Source organism: Balaenoptera acutorostrata, chromosome 2, assembly GCF_949987535.1.
Source record: "Balaenoptera acutorostrata chromosome 2, mBalAcu1.1, whole genome shotgun sequence".
Taxonomy (NCBI): Eukaryota; Metazoa; Chordata; class Mammalia; order Artiodactyla; family Balaenopteridae; genus Balaenoptera; species Balaenoptera acutorostrata.
The window spans coordinates 125,981,644-125,998,612 of record NC_080065.1 but is presented as its reverse complement, the minus strand read 5'-3'; the positions used below and the strand labels follow the sequence as shown (position 1 = coordinate 125,998,612).

At 41.8% G+C, this 16,969-nt stretch overlaps 2 protein-coding genes across 2 annotated transcripts in view; both read right to left on the bottom strand.

Moving 5' to 3' along the window:
- LOC103005898 (protocadherin alpha-2) overlaps positions 1-6,275 on the bottom strand; it is a 128,555-nt gene extending 122,280 nt beyond the window's left edge. Inside the window, 2 exon segments of the mRNA XM_007194112.3 lie at positions 3,863-3,984; positions 3,986-6,275. Coding sequence (XP_007194174.2) covers positions 3,883-3,984; positions 3,986-6,256 — 2,373 coding nt within the window. The 5' untranslated portion in view covers positions 6,257-6,275 and the 3' untranslated portion in view covers positions 3,863-3,882.
- Positions 6,276-13,539: 7,264 nt separating this feature from the next.
- On the bottom strand, positions 13,540-16,282 carry LOC103006851 (protocadherin alpha-1). The gene is given in 2 exon segments (XM_057541744.1): positions 13,540-15,190; positions 15,192-16,282. Coding segments are annotated over 2 exon segments (2,412 nt in total). The 3' UTR covers positions 13,540-13,869.
- Between the last annotated feature and the right edge of the window lie 687 nt (positions 16,283-16,969).

Below are 16,969 nucleotides of genomic sequence, written 5' to 3'. Positions count from 1 at the left end.
AGTGTTGGTTAGGAAATTCACGACAGGTTTTTTTTGTGTGTGTGTTCCTAAGAGTGATGAAAGGTAGTTATTAATGATGACACACTCTTCATCATTGGATTTTACATTCCCGGTGTTGAAGATTTCAGAGAATTAAGCTCTAGGAAAACTCTGATCTCCAAAATAAGTCATTGAATGGGAATTTCAAAAATGTTTGAAAAAGGAAGCAAAGACCATCAGCACTTAATTGAAGGTCTTCCTTGCTGTGGGCAAGGAAGCTTTAACAAGGAAGTAGGATGTTTCGGTATATAATTTGTGTTGGGAAGTATTCCAGATGATTTTATTCACTGGAACCTATTCACCTCCCATGAGCAAGATGGGTATTCTCATTTTGTCTCTTACAGTTTATAAACACTTGCTTGTTCTCCAGGATCTAATATGCCTCAACTTCTATTCTCTCCTACAGCACTCATATATTTCAGTCAAAGTGGACAATTTCCTGCTTCCAATAACATTTTTCATGAAACAGATATACTCATTTCATTCCCTGCCTAAGTAATATCCATCATTTCCAAACTCTTCTCAAAGCAGTTTCCCCCATTATATAACAATTTAAAACTTCCTTGACCAACAAAGACTTTCATGATTAAACCAATTGAGCAGGCATCTTTATTTTCTTTTATACTGTAGCATCTAGATCAAATCACTTGGGACATTTATTACATTAATTTCTCTTTTTTAGGTATTTGGGTATGTGTGTCTAATCCTCCATTTTTGAAATATAAACTTTTAAAGAGAATATTTGTGTTATAATAGTTTAATAGCTCAGAATACTTACTGAGTATTTGCTGAACATTTACTCTATAGAATGGTTTGGTTTTCTTCAATTGCTTAATAAAATGCATTAAATTAAGGTGGTCATGTAGCTAGTTAAGAAATATGATGTCTCAGCAACCTCTATAATTTTCCAGAGATACAAAAATATTTTCCTTAGACATTGCTCTACTTAAGATATATTTCAATTTCCATATTGAAAACCTGGATTTTAGCTTAGTTTTCATTCCAGTTCTTGGCAATCATGATCTTTGAGACGTTAATAGTTCTAATGGTCAATAAAGAATTCCCAAATAATAGAGCATAATATATTTTCCTGACACACAAAAAACAATATAGAAGGACATGATGGTAGCTATTTTAAAACTTTCTTTGACTTTTATGTTCATAAACCTCTTACTCCATAGTTGTCTAAGACAAAAAAAAAATCAATCTAGTGAAAATAGCTCTAAGCTCCCATTCTACGAAAAGCCACACTGCCCCCCCCCATTTTTTCTGAATTAAAACATAAATCAAAGTAGTTTCACTGTTCCAGTACCCAAACTGCAGATTTGTGCAAAATGATTAGTATCAAACACACTGAAAGGAAGTGAAAAGGACTCCCTGTCCATTTACTTTATTTTGCAAGTAATTAAATGCATAGATGAGGAATGCAAAAGAATAGAAAGGATATTTATTTGGGAACTATTCACTATTTACCGGGTATAGAGACAACACATCTCTAAAGGGAAAAACTCAAAAGTCTTTAAAATGTCTTATTAGCTGAGAATCACATTAGTCAAGAAGTTGAAGAGGAGGACTTCCCTGGTGGCACAGTGGTTAAGAATCCACCTGCCGGGACTTCCCTGGTGGCGCAGTGGTTGAGAACCTGCCTGCCAATGCAGGGGACACGGGTTCGAGCCCTGGGCTGGGAAGATCCCACATGCCACGGAGCAACTGGGCCCGTGAGCCACAATTACTGAGCCTGCGCGTCTGGAGCCTGTGCTCCGCAATAAGAGAGGCCGCGATAGTGAGAAGCCCGCGCACCACGATGAAGAGTGGCCCCCGCTTGCCACAACTAGAAAAAGCCCTCACACAGAAACGAAGACCCAACACAGCCATAAATAAATAAATAAATAAATAAATAAAAATTAAAAAAAAAAAAAAAAAGAATCCACCTGCCAATGCAGGGACAAGGGTTCGGGCCCTGATCCGGGGAGCAACTAAGCCTGTGCACCACAACTACTGAGCCTGCGCTCTAGAGCCTGTGAGCCACAACTACTGAGCCAACGTGCCACAACTACTGAAGCCCGCACGTCTAGAGCACAGCGTGCTCCGCAACAAGAGAAGCCACCATAATGAGAAGCCCGCACACTGTAAGGAAGAGTAGCCCCCGCTCGCTGCAACTAGAGAAAGCCCACGCACAGCAACGAAGACCCAACGCAACCAAAAATAATAAATAAATAAATTTATTTTAAAAATAAAAAATAAAACTATATGCCCATTTGTACTCAAAAAAAAAAATTGAAGAGGGGAGATGGATTTGAAGACTGAAGTCCCACATCCTGGAAGACGAGAACTCTGGATGGCCCTATTATTCACAATAGGATGAAAATGATACCTAATAAAATAGTGAACTGAGGTTGGACATGCTGTGGCTCATACTTGATGGACAGGAGGCCACGAAGGACAGTGCCAGAAAGAGGAAATGGAAGTGGAAAAAAGGAGGACTATCTATTTTATATGTTGGCCTATCCCACAATGTCACTGAGTATTAACCAGGTTTCACCAAGGAAACTTGAACAAGGAAGTAGGAAGTTGTAGTACATAACTTGTGTGGAAAAGTATTCCACACAATTAGAATGGAATACACTGGAGCAAAGTTGGTATCTTCATTTTTGTCTCTAATGGTTTAGAATACTCGCCCATTCTCCAGTCACTAACATACCTAAGCTTTGGTTTCCACTGGCAAAGAAACTTCAATGCGAGACGAACTATTTACTAGGGGAACTGACCAAATACCAAATAGGGAAATGAATGGAAAATAATTTCACTTCTAGTTATTTGGAACTTTGTACTTGCTACATGACACACATTAATAGGTTGGTATTCAGAGGAGGGTCACCAGTAATAACATTGACTTATTGAACTTTTTGGACATTAGCATCATTAATGCTGCATGTAAAAGAGGTTAATAATAAATAAGTTGTGCTAACTGAATAGTTTTAAAATGAGATATACAGTATTTTTCTCTACACTGTTCAGATAGAAAATAATATTTCTTAACAAGTTAATAATATTCTTTCAAAAGCAATATTTTCTAAATGATGATATACTAAAGAGAGTATTAAAATTTCACTTCCTATTGATTTCTTAATGCTTACTAATAAAAAGTAGTGAGAAACAGAAGATAGAAAATGATACAATTCTAAAAGCAATAAATTTATTATTCTAGTTTTTTTTTTACCCAATTGGAAAACTAGCAACAATACACAGTATTCTCAAATGTGAGCACAAAAATTAAAACACTCATGTTCAAGTAGAAAGGAGGAACTGAGAATACAGATAAATGGATAAGTGAGTAAAAGAGGCTCTATAGGAGGCAACAGGCTTAATAAACTAATATTTGAAACTGAATATGTAAAAGCATAATAAAAAGAAAGTGCGCCAGTGACATTTGGACTAACATCTAGTAGGAATTTCCAATAAAAAGTGTCATAATTTACTGAAGCATTGTGGAGGTATTAGCACACCACAGTTTAAGTCAAATATTCTAATCAATTCAATTTACCCTGGAAAATATATTTAGTTTCTATCCAGATTTTTAGCAATAAAATAATTCTACAGCGACTTGTAAAAACCTGCAAGTATGGGTCTTACCACTTATTGCTGATTCGGTTCAAAGCCTTTAGTCACAAGAAATTCAAACATTTTAACCACAAAACCAGTACCTTGAAGACTCTATTGACCGCAACAAGACTAATTAACTGCTAAAATGTTTCCAAAGGAGTAGTAACGTTGAGAATTAAAAACAAAGACATTTTTGAAAGGATTTTTAAAAATTACTCACTTTAGCAGGAAGATCAACCTTCACATCCAGCTGCTCTTCTCTATCCCCACTAATGGGGCCGGGTGAGAGACATGGGCTGAAGGCCATGAGGTCGGCCTTGGGCGGCCCCTCCCCAGAGCACACCCGCTGCCGCCTCTGCTGCGAGTAAGACCAGCTCCCCACCGCGCTGGAGCACACCAGCGTGGGCTTCCCGGGCCCGCACGCGCCCTCGCTGGGCGGCGCCGAGCACCGCAGCGCCGTGTACAGCAGCAGCGTGAGCACCAACAGGCTGGACACCGCGCAGATGGCGATGATCAGGTACACGTTCACGTCCACCAGAGCGGCCTCCGCGCCAGCGGCGCCCGTCGACGCCCGCGAAGAGGCCTTGGGCGCCTGGCCGCTGTCCTCCAGCGACAGCAGCACGGTGGCCGTGGCCGTCAGCGCCGGCTCGCCGTGGTCCTTCACCAGCACCAGCAGGCGCTGGCGCAGCGCGTCCGCCTCGTCCAGGGCGCGCGTCGTGCTGATCTCGCCCGTGTACAGCCCCACGCGGAACGGGCTGCGCGCGCCACTCGCCGCCGGCTGCAGCTCGTACGACAGCCACGCGTTGTAGCCCGAGTCCGCGTCCACCGCGCGCACTTTCGCCACCACGTGGCCCGCGCCCACCGACCGAGCCACCCGCTGGCTCAGTGCGCCCGCCCCGCCGCCCGGCCCGGGCAGCAGCAGCGCGGGCGCGTTGTCGTTCTCGTCCAGCACGAACACCTGCAGCGTCACGTTGCTGCCCAGAGGCGGCACGCCCGCGTCGCGCGCGCTCACCTGGAACTGCAGCAGCTCCAGCTCCTCGTGGTCCAGCGGCTGCAGCGCGTACACCTTGCCGCTCTCCGCGTGCACCGACACGTAGCTCGACAGCGCTCGCTCGCCCACCCGCCGCTCCACCAGCGAGTAGGACACCAGCGCGTTGTCCTGCGCGTCCGCGTCCCGCGCCGTCACCGTGAAGATGTGGCAGCCGGGCGGATTGTTCTCCTTCACCAACACCGTGTACTCGGGCTGCGCGAACGCGGGCGCGTTGTCGTTCACGTCGGACACCTCCACGAACACGCTGGCCGTTGTCGACAGGGAAGGCGAGCCCCCGTCCCTCGCGGTCACCCCCACCTCATAGTTCGCCAGGTTCTCGCGATCCAGGGCGCTGTCCAACACCAGCGAATAGTAATTCTTGAAGGTGGACACCAGTTTGAAGGAGTCATGGTGGGTCAGGGTGCAGGTCACCTGCCCGTTGGCACCGGAGTCGCGGTCAGACACTGTGATGAGGGCGATGACTGTTCCCAGCGGAGCATCCTCTCGGATGGGAAGTGAAAGAGACGTGATTGAGACTTCTGGTGTGTTATCATTGATGTCCACAAGTTTTACTGAAATTTTACAGTGCCCAGACATTGGTGGAGTCCCGTTGTCATAGGCAATGACTTGTATCTCATAAGATTTCACTTCCTCATAATCTAATTGTCCCTTAGTTCTGATTTCCCCTGAGCTGGGATCTATTTTGAACTTGGTCTTTATATTGGGGGACACATCACCACTAAATGAATACACAATCTCGCTGTTTGATCCTTCATCTGCATCAGAAGAATTTAATTTAATCACCAAGGATCCGTTTGCGATGTTCTCTAACAACTGTACTTTGTAAACTGATTGGTCAAAAGTAGGTTCGTTGTCATTCACATCTAATACCTTAATAAGCAGTTGAACGGTGCCTGTGAGCTCAGGTTTGCCCCTATCAGTAGCCACCAGTAACAAATTAATCTCGGCAGTTTCCTCTCTGTCCAGAGATTTCCTCAGCACAAGAGACAAAGACTGGCTTAGTTCATCATTTGTCTGTATATCTAGAAAGAAAAACTCACTGGAGCTGAGCTTGTAGGAGAGAAGAGCATTTACTCCGACATCTGCATCAAACGCCCCCTCTAGAGGAAACCGCGAGTCAAGCAGCCTCGATTCGTGAAACCGGATAGTCTTTACTGTCACTGGAAATACTGGCGGATTGTCGTTAATGTCCTTCACCTCCACCGCCACATGGAACACCTGCAGCGGCCGGTCCACGATCACCTCCAGGTGGATGCTGCACTCCGCGCTCCGCCCGCACAGCTCCTCCCGGTCGATCCGAGAATTCACAAACAAAATGCCATTCTGCAGATTTACCTCCAGAAGGTCCCCGCGGCCTTTGGATGCCACCCGGAACAGGCGCGGCACCAGCTCCGCCAGCTCCAGCCCCAGGTCCTGGGCGATGCGGCCCACGAAGGTGCCGTGTTTGGCCTCCTCGGGGACGGAGTAGTGGACCTGGCTGCTCCTGGCCTCCCCTGCAGCGAGGAGCAGAAGCGAGAGTAGCAGACACCCGACCTCTCCGCCCCTACTCTTAGAAGACACCATCACCAATACTCAGCGAGTTGATCAAATTAAAATATCATGTTTTGCAAAATTTTAAATATTATCCTCTAGTCTCTGCTCAAGTCCTGCTGCTTCTCTTATTGTTCTGTCTCTCTGGAGTGACAATAGGGCCCTGGGTATTTTTCTTCCTACAGAATACACTGTAGTAGACAGCGACATCATGTGGCCAAAATGTAGGCTCTACTATTTATTCTGTAGATTAAAAATTAAACAATTGTCTAGTTTAAGTTTACTGATAGCTTTCATTTAGGAAAAATATTTATTTTAAACTCTGAAATATATCATTCCCCCCTTTAATTGTGTTAAAAACATATAACAAAATTTACCACCTCATCCACTTTTAAGTATACAATTTAGTACGTTAAGTATATTCACATTGTTGTGAACCAGATCTTGAGAACTTTCATCTTGCAAACATGAACCTCTATCTATACCCATTAGAAAGCAACTCCCCTTTCCCACCACACCACACCCCTCTAACCACCATTCTACTTTCTGGTTCTATGAATTTGACTACTCTAGGTACCTCACATAAGTGGAATCTTACAGTATTTGTCTGTGACTGGGTTATTTCACTTAGCATAATGTCCTCCAGGTTCATCCATGTTATAGCATGTGATGGATTTCCATACTTTTTAAGGCTGAATAATATTCTGATGCATGTATATACCACAGTTTGTTTATCCATTTATCCATCTGTCCATGGATATCAAGGTTGCTTCCACCTCTTAGCTATTGTGAATAGTGCTATTATGAGTATGGGTGTGAAAATATCTCTGAGACCCTGCTTTCAGTTCTTTTGAATATAACAGAATTTTTTCTCGGTTTCTTCACATAAAGCACACAGGAATCAAAGGGTATTTATTTTATACTTTATAAATTGAAAATATATTTATATATTCCATTTTTAGTTTGTTTTCTGAACTGTTCACAGATGTTTGTAAATTAACAATTCATTTGTTCCTCATTTGGATAATGTATTCTTAATTAAGAATGTTCCCTTTTCTACTACATTTGGATTTTCATTCAAGAACAGTGTAATTGACCTCTTTTTAGTGTTAATTATTTGAGAATATCTTATTTTAATAATTCTTAGCTGTCCCCTTCATACACAAACAATATGAAAATATGATAAAGATAACATAGGGATAAAATAAAATTAATTGAGGGTGGGTCAGTGTTCAAAATGCATAAAAGTTATTTTCAGTTATTCTAAGGAGGTCACAAACTTTGTTTTCGGCAAAGAGGAAAACAAAATTAACTGCAAGATTTATACTGTCCGTAAAAGAAAAGAAAAATCCCTGCTAAAGAAAAACTAGCTTTTCCTAGTACTGAAAACCAATGCTAATTTCTCCCTTTAGTCCAATAACTTAAGATGTTTATTCACACCATCTATAAAGTATATACTTATATTAATCATACTCTAACAATGAACCCCAAGTAAACTGACTTAAGCAAAAAAGCAGAGCATCATTTATTGTCTTATGCACAGAAATAGACAATTATTTACCACTTTCAGGAAGAGCAAAAATGGCCAAAGTAACTTTTAGGCTACCTATTTTCAGGCCACATTTAGTGACTCTCAGCAGAAAAAAAATGCCCTTTTCCTAATATCCCCAGCAAAAATCCTAGAATATCACTTCCTTTGACCCAACTTAGATGATGTATCTTTCCTTTAGTCAATAGTTGTGATGGTTCTCACATTGGCCAGACATGGGTTGCTTATTCATTCTTGAAGCCAGGAGATGAAATCAGGCATGCCTAAATTATGTGGACTGAAAATGAGGAGGTTGGTTCTCATGAAGGCCAGTGCAAGAACTCATGCACACAATTTCTCCTGGAGCTTAAATTGATTGCACATAGCTGCAGACTGGCCATTATATCATTACATAGTTGCAATGCAACTGCATATTTGTAACACCCCGTAGTTTTTTTATAATCAGTGGCCACTCTGGCTACTGTTGACATATTAAGGAATTATGCCTAGAATCAAGATATTAGCTCTAGGAAGCACGGCTTGCTTAAGGGAATTTTTGCAATCCTATAAAGTAATTTTGCTGGATTTTGAGAATGACATGTCTGAAGGTATGAGGTACATTCTGCTGTTATTCAGGGTTTCTGAGGACCTAGAATGTCTCTCTCCCTTCCCTCAGAGAGATAGAGTACCATTGCCAGTAATCCAAGCACATTTCCCCTAATGGGGAAAGGAGACTGAGAAGCCATGCTCAACAAATACCACCAAGCTTGTGTCTGTAGTGGTTGGAATAGTAGCCCCCAAAAGATATATCCACCCAGAACCTTAAAAATGTGTCTTTATTTGGAATAGAGATCTTTACAGATATAAATAAGGTAACCCTAACCCTAGCATTATCCTAGATTTGGGTGGGCCACAAATCCAATGACAGGTGTCCTTATAAGAGACAGGAAAAGAGAAGATACACAGAGACACACGAAAGAAGGAAATGTGAAGACTGAGGCAGAAATTGGAGGTATGCTGCCACAAGTCAAGGAATGCCAGGAGCCACCAGAAACTGGAAGAGGCAAGGAAGAAGTCTCCCCTAGAGTCTTCAGAAGGAACATCACCCTGCCAACACCTTGTTGAACTTTTGGCCTCTAGAACTGTGAGAGAATAAATTTCTGTTGTTTCAAGCCCCCAAGTTTGTGGTAATTTGTTGCAGCAGCACTACAAAACTAATATAGTATCCATTGCTACAATTATATCCTTTGCCCTTATCAAAGCAAACTGTCAATGCCTTAAGATTTATGTGTCTGAGCATTTATTCTTGAAAAATCCTCATTCATGTCTTTCACAAAACTACAACAAAGCCCCAGAAGGAAAAAAACAAGAAGGGGAAATGGATGCTAGGTAAGAAAAACAAAAAAAGAAGAAGAGGTGCCTAAAACATTTTAAATTCCATTTATTATTTTTCTTCTCCTGCTTTTTATATAAAAATAAATCACTACACAATAATTTTTTCCATGGAATCCAAGTTCCCTCATCTACTTAATGGTCAGATACCTTAGTGCAAGGGTGAATAATAATGTTCTCCTATCAGTTGTATTACCTGTTGTAATGCTCTCTTAAAATGTATTCTATTCACATTAGCTTAATGGCAATGGAACCCCAATGACCATGTTGCTGTATATTGACTATTTCCATTTTACCTCTAAAGTAAACACAATTTTATTTCTGACTTCTGCAAAGTCCTCTGTGGTTATGGAAGACTGCCTAGGACAGCTTTTCTCCACATGTTGGCTCAGCATCCCAGAATGCTTTGATCTTATGGCATCTCAGCATCAACCTGTACTTCCATAAATGCTGCAATGGGAAAAGACAACAGAAGACAGTCTTGCACTGGCAATTATCTACTTCTGCTTGGAAGTGGTATACATCATGCACATTTCATTGATCAAAGAAAATCACAGCTCAAGGTAGCAGGGAAGTGAAATCCTCCAGTGTTCCCAGAAGGGGGAGAACAGAAATACTAATAGTGGCTACCAAAATAAACAACTATTTCTCATTCTCATCTATTTGTATGCTTGACTGACCACAAGTCTCAAAGGTACTTGAAGTGATACCTAACTTCTCTAATCACTTATTGTTATACTAGAAAATAGAATTACAATTCTAATCTTAGAAAGGAAGTTTTCTGAAAAAGAAGGAACGTATCAAGAAATAGTCTTCTCAGGTGTTCTTTCTTGTACTTTAGGCAATGTAAACATAATATTCCCCTACAAATGAAATTACATTAGTATCATCATACCAAGGTAATTTGATAATAAAATTTCAATTCCTAAAATCATAGTCATGCAACTGAAATTCGTTACTGAAATTGAATAATCAAAAGATAATAATATATGTTTTACTAATATTTTACTGAAAGAAATCATAGTTTTTGTTTCCGTTGGGATGTTTTTTGGAGGCTTCATAGAAAAATGAAAATAACATTGCTATTTTCAGTATTAACAGCATGATGATTTTGCCTAGTTTTTCAGATGGACAGCAAAGGTGTGAAGCTGCCAACTTTAATGGATAATTAATATTAACCAAAACTAATCCAACTGCATAACAATGATTATAACCTGGTAACAAGATCTCAGCAAATATAACTTCACCTTTTGAGGATTTGACAATTTTTAAGTCAATAAATTTCCTAAATGAATGACTAGTTTGAATTGTAAACATACAATGAAATAAGTACCAAAAAATAAATTTTCCATAAATCTATATTAGTCTAAGTTTTTATTAATACTAAATTGTTCAATGAATACATATTAATGATAGCAAAGAATGGTGGAAAAGTAGAAAAATATGGCAACTGGGTCATCTTTATAAAGAAGAAAAGAGGAAGAAATACATTTCCTGGAAGAAATCTTGTAAAGGAAGACAAAACTATTGAAAGTTGGCACAAAGATTCTGAATGGCACAAGAATATTAACTACCAATGGGAAATCCATTCATATTTATATAAAAATAAATATGAAGTAAAAACACCACTCCACAATCATCTTTTCCTCCATCCCAGAAGTACCTTTTCATTTAAGAAATCACTTTTCAAACTTTGTAATCTTAAACCCCCTTTTTTTGGTTTAGTAGTCATTAACTAAAATTTGAGATTCACCTCCAAGTTAATACCTTCAAATAACCCAGAAAACTTTTAACCTTTACAACAATAATCATAATACAGAAAGAAATGTTTGTCTGTTCTTAGATCCATAATGCATCATCTAAAAATTTTTTTGACAGTGATCCCAATGTAGCTGTGTGAAGGCATGCCTGAATCTCTTCAGGCCACATTTAAAGGGCTATTGGTATTTATCAAGTGATGTCCAATTCCATTAGAAATCTTATTATTAACCTCTCAGTGAAGTACTGTTAGATAATTGATTTTTCAACCTATATAAATTCTTGAAGAAACAAATTGTGCCATTCTAGCTTCAAATGTCAACCTCTAACTCAAGTTTTTTTGGCTTGATAAAGGAAATATATGTTTACCTTCTCCATACTGTTTATGATTTTTCAGTTTGGCCTTAAAACATAGTTTCCTCTATCCCTCCTAATTTTTTGATCATTTTAGTTCCCCTTTCCAGGGCATTTTCCATCTACTTGATTATATTTTCATTAGTTGAGGCAATGAGAATTACATATAGTTTTCTGAGTGCAAATCGCATAAAGAAGGAAAGCCCACATCTGCTTTTTGTCCAGAAAACTTGCTAATAACAGTCAGCATTATACTGCCTATTTTTTAAAAGTCATGAATAGAATGAGATCCTCTTTTACAGACACCTTGTTTAGACAAAGAAAGCTGAAAAGGCAATATTACACCAATGTAAGTCTTTTCATAACACAATTGTTATTTTAAACAGGTTACAATGTGGTCCCCTTGAAGCCAAGGACCTCTCCTATCTTGTTTCACTCTTGCTAGGTCCCTAGTTTCTACAGCAGGACTTAGTTTGTAGTAGGCTCTCCATGTGTGCTTGTGTACTGATCCATCAGTAAATATATTCAGTGTCCATAGAGAAACTCCTAAGCCTGGACATGGGCACATAGGTAATGTGAATTAGGGAATAGAAATTATTTTTGTGACTCCTTAATTTATCTTGCCCAGTTTTATAATCTTGCAAAGTTTATCTCATATTTAAAGGAGCTGGAAACTTTTCTTGGCAACGTGAAATCTAAAATTATTATTATTATTATTTGCCGATTTTTGCCAAAAGCCTGGGTGGGTATGATAATTAATATTTGAAAAGTTACAGAAACATACTCACTGCCTGTTTCTTGAAACACTCTAAGCAACAGCACTATATCAATTCAAATATCTAGAAACTTAACTACTAAATTATACTAATTTCTTATAGAATGCTTTCACAAGGGGACTTTCAAGGGACTTTTTCTGCACGTTTATTTAAATGTTTGCAAACAAAAATATGTTCATTTAATACTTGTGTAGTTTCAGAATTAAACATAGGAAATAAAACTTAATGTGCTCTTGACTTAATGACTAGCATATATAATAATATTTATAACAAATATGTTTCAGCTGGTTTTACAAAACTGCTATCAAACATACTGTTCAGGATATTGCTAAACCCTTACATAATGATCAGTAATCAACTCTGAATTTATAGCAGGAAGAGAGGAGTTTTTTTCTCTCTTGAAGAATTGGTACAGAGAAATTCCTTTTATTCTTCTTTTTTATATTTTTGTACTTACTTCCAGGAAGGTGAGTACTAGGATTTGCACTCAGCCTATGATTGAATTTTTGATAAATTGTTCCCACTCTTCTCTTGATCTTTTACTTTGGCTTTTAAACAGACTTTTTAAAATTGCTCTTGTAAATATCTTCCATTGTAAGCTACCTTAAATATTTTATAAAAGGCAATGAAGTCTACTAGAACAAGCAAGTTTTGGATATCCTTGGGAAATCTGGAGAAAACTTAGGGAAAATACTGAACTTAGATTTTCTGAGCCTCAGCACTTTCATTCACAAAGTGAGACTAAAGTATGCACTTCACAAAGTTATTGGAAAGGTTGAGAGAAGTAAAAATAAAGTGTCTTAGGGCTTCCCTGGTGCTGCAGTGGTTAAGAATCCGCCTGCAAACGCAGGGGACACGGGTTCGAGCCCTGGTTCAGGAAGATCCCACATGCCCCGGAGCAACTAAACCCATTCGCTGCAACTACTGAGCCCATGCTCTACAGTCCGCGAGCCACAACTACTGAGCCCACGTGCCACAACTACTGAAGCCTGCGTGCCTGTAGCCCATGCTCTGCAACAAGAGAAGCCACCGCAATGAGAAGCTCACGCACAGCAACGAAGAGTAGCCCCCGCTCGCCGTAACTAGAGAAAGCCCGCGTGCAGCAACGAAGACCCAACGCAGCCAAAAATAAATAAATTTTAAAAATAAATTTAAAAATAAATAAATAAAGTGTCTTAGAACATTTGTGAGTAAATGGAAGGTGTTGTTTCCTAACCAGATCCTATACTAAAAAATTCATTCCATGCTAAGCTTTCTAGAACCAGGAGAACTCAAAGTCGTTGGCATCAGGATACTGATCATAAAAGCAACGAAAAAATAGTTGTATATTTTAACATAAAAATTAAAATATCACCCTACAAATATATTTTAAATTACTTTTGTTTAAAACGATTTTTTTTAATTGCCCACTTTGAAACGCAAAACCTTAAGGGAAGGCAGATGGTTTCTGTAAATCTGCCTATAATTTTTTGTCCAGGGCTTGACATTTCATTCCGAGCTATAAATAAACTTGAAAATGACAATGTATTTGACTACGTTAAGATTCTGTGTTAAATATGATCAAGACTGCTTAATATTTCAGTATTCTTTCAAAAGTATCCTATACTCTTTGAACCAAGGAATATGGCAATTTGTTCCTACATTAGTTTTTTTGTTGTTTGATTCCAAGTTCTAGTCAAGATGCAGCTATAAGTAATAGAATAAATATCTACAATAAATGGTAAGATTTGTTGCAATTTTAGTGAACACTTGGAATACATCTTTTAAAGTGACATTTGAAGAGATGGTTAGATAAGTAAAAATTTTAAAAAACTAAAGCCAAACCTTGGAAGTTGAACTTATATTACGGAGTTTGTTTCTGGATGTTCACTTCTTCCCGACGTGCTCAGATCTGGACAAAGACCGGGGCTGAAGGCCATGAGGTTGGTCTTGGGCGGTCCCCCGCCCCCAGAACACACCCGCTGCCGCCTCTGCTGCGAGTAAGACCAGCTCCCCACCGCGCTGGAGCACACCAGCGTGGGCTTCCCGGGCCCGCACGCGCCCTCGCTGGGCGGCGCCGAGCACCGCAGCGCCGTGTACAGCAGCAGCGTGAGCACCAACAGGCTGGACACCGCGCAGATGGCGATGATCAGGTACACGTTCACGTCCACCAGAGCGGCCTCCGCGCCAGCGGCGCCCGTCGACGCCCGCGAAGAGGCCTTGGGCGCCTGGCCGCTGTCCTCCAGCGACAGCAGCACGGTGGCCGTGGCCGTCAGCGCCGGCTCGCCGTGGTCCTTCACCAGCACCAGCAGGCGCTGGCGCAGCGCGTCCGCCTCGTCCAGGGCGCGCGTCGTGCTGATCTCGCCCGTGTACAGCCCCACGCGGAACGGGCTGTGCGCGCCACTCGCCGCCGGCTGCAGCTCGTACGACAGCCACGCGTTGTAGCCCGAGTCCGCGTCCACCGCGCGCACTTTCGTCACCACGTGGCCCGCGCCCATCGACCGAGCCACCCGCTGGCTCGGCGCTCCCGCCCCGCCGCCCGGCCCGGGCAGCAGCAGCGCGGGCGCGTTGTCGTTCTCGTCTAGCACGAACACCTGCAGCGTCACGTTGCTGCCCAGAGGCGGCACGCCCGCGTCGCGCGCGCTCACCTGGAACTGCAGCAGCTCCAGCTCCTCGTGGTCCAGCGGCTGCAGCGCGTACACCTTGCCGCTCTCCGCGTGCACCGACACGTAGCTCGACAGTGCTCGCTCGCCCACCCGCCGCTCCACCAGCGAGTAGGACACCAGCGCGTTCTCCTGCGCGTCCGCGTCCCGCGCCGACACCGTGAAGATGTGGCAGCCGGGCGGGTTGTTCTCCTTCACCAACACCGTGTACTCGGGCTGCGCGAACGCGGGCGCGTTGTTGTTCATGTCGGCCACCTCCACGGACAAGCTGGCGGTGGCCGACAAAGAAGGCGAGCCCCTGTCCCTCGCAGTCATCCTCACCTCATAGTTTGCCACACTCTCGCGATCCAGGACGCTGTCCAACACCAGCGAATAGTAATTCTTGAAGGTGGACACCAGCTTGAAGGGGACATGAGGCGTCAGGGTGCAGGTCACCTACCTATTGACACCAGAGTCACGGTCAGACAAGGAGATGAAGGCGATGACAGTGCTGAGTGGAGACTCCTCTCTTACAGGCAAAGACGGATGTGACCGCCAGTTCCGGAGCATTATCATTTACATCCAGCACTTGCACTAAAACCTTGCAGTGATTTGACATTGGAGGACCTCCTTTATCAACTGTTTTTACCTGAATTTCGTAGGATTTCGTTTCTTCATAATCCAGTCTACCAATTAGCCTAATTTCCCCTGAGCTGGAATCAATTTTGAATTTGTTTTTTGTTTGTTTGTTTGTTTATGTTAAGAGAAACAACATTGCCAAAGTAAAGACAATTTCGCCATTTACACTTTTGTCAGCGTCAGAGGCGTTTAATGTGGTCATTAATGTTCCAGTTGCTGGAACATTAGTAGTATCTAATAAGTGTACTCTGTACACGGCCTGGGCAAACCATGGGGCGTTATCATTAATGTTGAGCACCATGATCAGCAGCTGAACTGTACCTTCTAGTTCTGGTTTGCCCCCATCACTGGCTGTCAATAATAAACGAAGTTCTGGTGTATCTTCTCTATCCACAGACTTCCTCAATTCAGGCGAAAGTGACTTACTCAGTTCATCACTTGCCTGTACATCCAAAGAGAAATAATCACTGGAGCTGAAAGTGTATGTTAGAAAAGCGTTGGTACCAATGTCTGCATCAGCAGCGCCCTCTATCGGGAAACGTGAATCCAGCAGCCTAGATTCAGGAATAAATAACCTTTGTTCTCTCACGCTAAAGACCTGTGGATTATCATTAATGTCCTTCACCTCCACCTCCACATGCAACACCTGCAGCGGCATGTCCACGATCACCTCCAGGTGGATACTATATTTCATGTTCTGTTCGCATAGCTCCTCCCGGTCAATCCGAGAATTCACAAACAAAATGCCGTTCTGCAGATTTACCTCCAGAAAGTCCCCACGGCTTTTGGACGCCACCCAGAACAGGTATGACACCAGCTCGGCCAGCTCCAGCCCCAGGTCCTGAGCAATGCGGCCCACGAAGGTGCCGTGTTTGGCCTCTTCATGGACCAAGTAGTGGATCTGGCTGCTGCCAGCCCCACAGGCTGTGAAGAGCAGAAGTGAGAGCAGCAGGCACCGGCCTCCCTGGCCACCTCTCCTTGAAAACAGCATCGCAAAAGCACTACTCCTTTCCTACCATTCTCACTTTACTTTAAAATCTTGCCTTTTTTTCCCCTTCATATTTGAAATAATTTATCTCCTTACCATTTTTGTCTTCTCTCTGGCAGTGACAAAATGGGGCTTCCTTCTTTAGTTTTTAGTAATCAGTATACGGAATCTCAAGTGACCCTAAATGCCAAAAGAATCCTGAAAGAGAAGAACAAAGTTGGAGGACTCACACTTCCTGATTTCAAAACTTGCTACAAAGCTACAGTAATCAAAACAGTGTGGTATTGTCATAAAGACAGACATATAGACCAATGGAATAGAACAGAGAGCCCAGAAATAAATCCTTACATATATGGTCAGACGATTTTCAACCAAAGTGCTAAGACTATTCAATGGGAGGAAAGACAGTCTTTTCAACAAATGGTGCTGGGAAAACAGGAAATCCACATGCAAAAGAATGAAGTTATACCCTTACTTAACACCACATACAAACATTAACTCAAATAGATCCATGACCTAAATGTAAGACCTAAAACTGTAAAATTCTTAGAAGAAGATAGGGCAAAAGCTTCATGACATTGGGTTTGGTGATGATTCCTTGGATATGGTACAGGCAACAAAATTTTAAAAACAGACAAATTAGACTTCATATAAGGTGAAAATTTTTTCCATCAAAAGACACTGTCAAGG